Source organism: Solenopsis invicta, unplaced genomic scaffold, assembly GCF_016802725.1.
Source record: "Solenopsis invicta isolate M01_SB unplaced genomic scaffold, UNIL_Sinv_3.0 scaffold_385, whole genome shotgun sequence".
NCBI lineage: Eukaryota > Metazoa > Arthropoda > Insecta > Hymenoptera > Formicidae > Solenopsis > Solenopsis invicta.
The window spans coordinates 41,222-42,510 of NW_024105288.1; the positions used below are offsets into that span (position 1 = coordinate 41,222).

Sequence of the window (1,289 nt, forward strand, 5' to 3'; positions counted from 1 at the left end):
GCCACCAGCACCCAACCCGGCTGCAGGCGGCGGACGACCCTCTCCATCTCCTCGATCTTCTTTTCGAAGACTTCGGGCGAGACGTTGGGGGAGATATAAACCCCCACGATGGCCCTATTCCCCCATCGGCAGGCGACGAATCCCTCGCCCCTCGACACGGGGACAAGGGAGGGGGCGGCGCTTCCTCCTTTTGCGACGATCGCAACCAGCCCCGCCGTGTCGCCCCGCCATCTGTTATCGGTGGGGGGGACGGCATAGGGCTCGGCCACGATCGCCAGCTCGATATCCCACTCCGCCATTGTCTGGATCAGAAGGTCGTGGGCCCTGGCGGAGTGGTTGATGTTGGCCTGGAGAAGGCGGTGGCGCTGGCGAGACATTACAGCTCCATCTCCATCGCCTCCTCCAGGCTACCTCCTTCCGCGTTGACTTGTGGGGCGGTACTAGGCCCCGCCGTCGCCTTTCTACTCTCCGCCTTATTCGCGGCCACCTTTTTGGCCGGAGGGGGCGGGGTGCATGCAGGACCGCCGAAGCGGTGTTCCGCCGGTCTGCCCAAGTCGGCGCAGACGGGGCACCTGAGGGCCTCCTCGCACCGACTCGCCACGTGTCCAGATTGCCCGCACCTGTAACAAAGGTTGCTCCTGTCCACGGGCGAGTCGCAGCTCCCTATTGTGTGCCCCGCTCTTAGGCACCTGTAACATTGGGCGGGCCTGGGTCTCAGGGCCTCAACCCTGGCCATGACCCAGCCCACCTGAACACTACCCGCCTGCGCCAGTTTTCGCGCCGCAGCGGCCGGGCACCGGAGCCATACCGAGCCCAGCCCATTTCGCGGGCGCCGTATAGTTCCTACCTGAACTTCCAGGGCGGCGCACCCCCCGACCCTGGCCATCGCCTCCGCCACATCCTGGACGTCTGTCAGGTCGTCCAGCCCGGACAGGCGGAGTTCGGCGGTCTTGATAGGCCTGGAGACCTTGACCTCCTCCGGGTTGAGTATCTCCCGGAGTCTGGACTCCAGCCTTTCAGCCCCCTCTTGGCTCTGCTCACCGGGGACCTCGTACATGATGGCCCCGGTGAGAGCCCTCCTGGGACGCAGCGAGGTGATGCCCATGCTGCGAAGGTCTATCTGGTTTCGGACCTTCGCTAGGGCATCCGCCACGCTGATCTTTGCTCCGTCCACCGCCGTCAGCACGATTGCCGCACGCTTGGGGACGTTCACCTTGACCTTGGCCTTGGCCTTGGTTTTGGCTTTGACCTCAGCGTTCTTTCCCTTCTCCCCCTTTTTGGACTGGGCT

At 64.6% G+C, this 1,289-nt stretch overlaps 1 protein-coding gene across 1 annotated transcript; it reads right to left on the reverse strand.

The window, feature by feature from the left end:
* Nucleotides 1-376: 376 nt before the first annotated feature.
* Nucleotides 377-1,289, reverse strand: LOC120359958 (the record flags this gene model as incomplete). Its single annotated transcript, XM_039459444.1, is given in 1 exon segment — nucleotides 377-1,289. A coding segment is annotated over 1 exon segment (913 nt), but the record flags the coding sequence as incomplete, so codon positions are not given.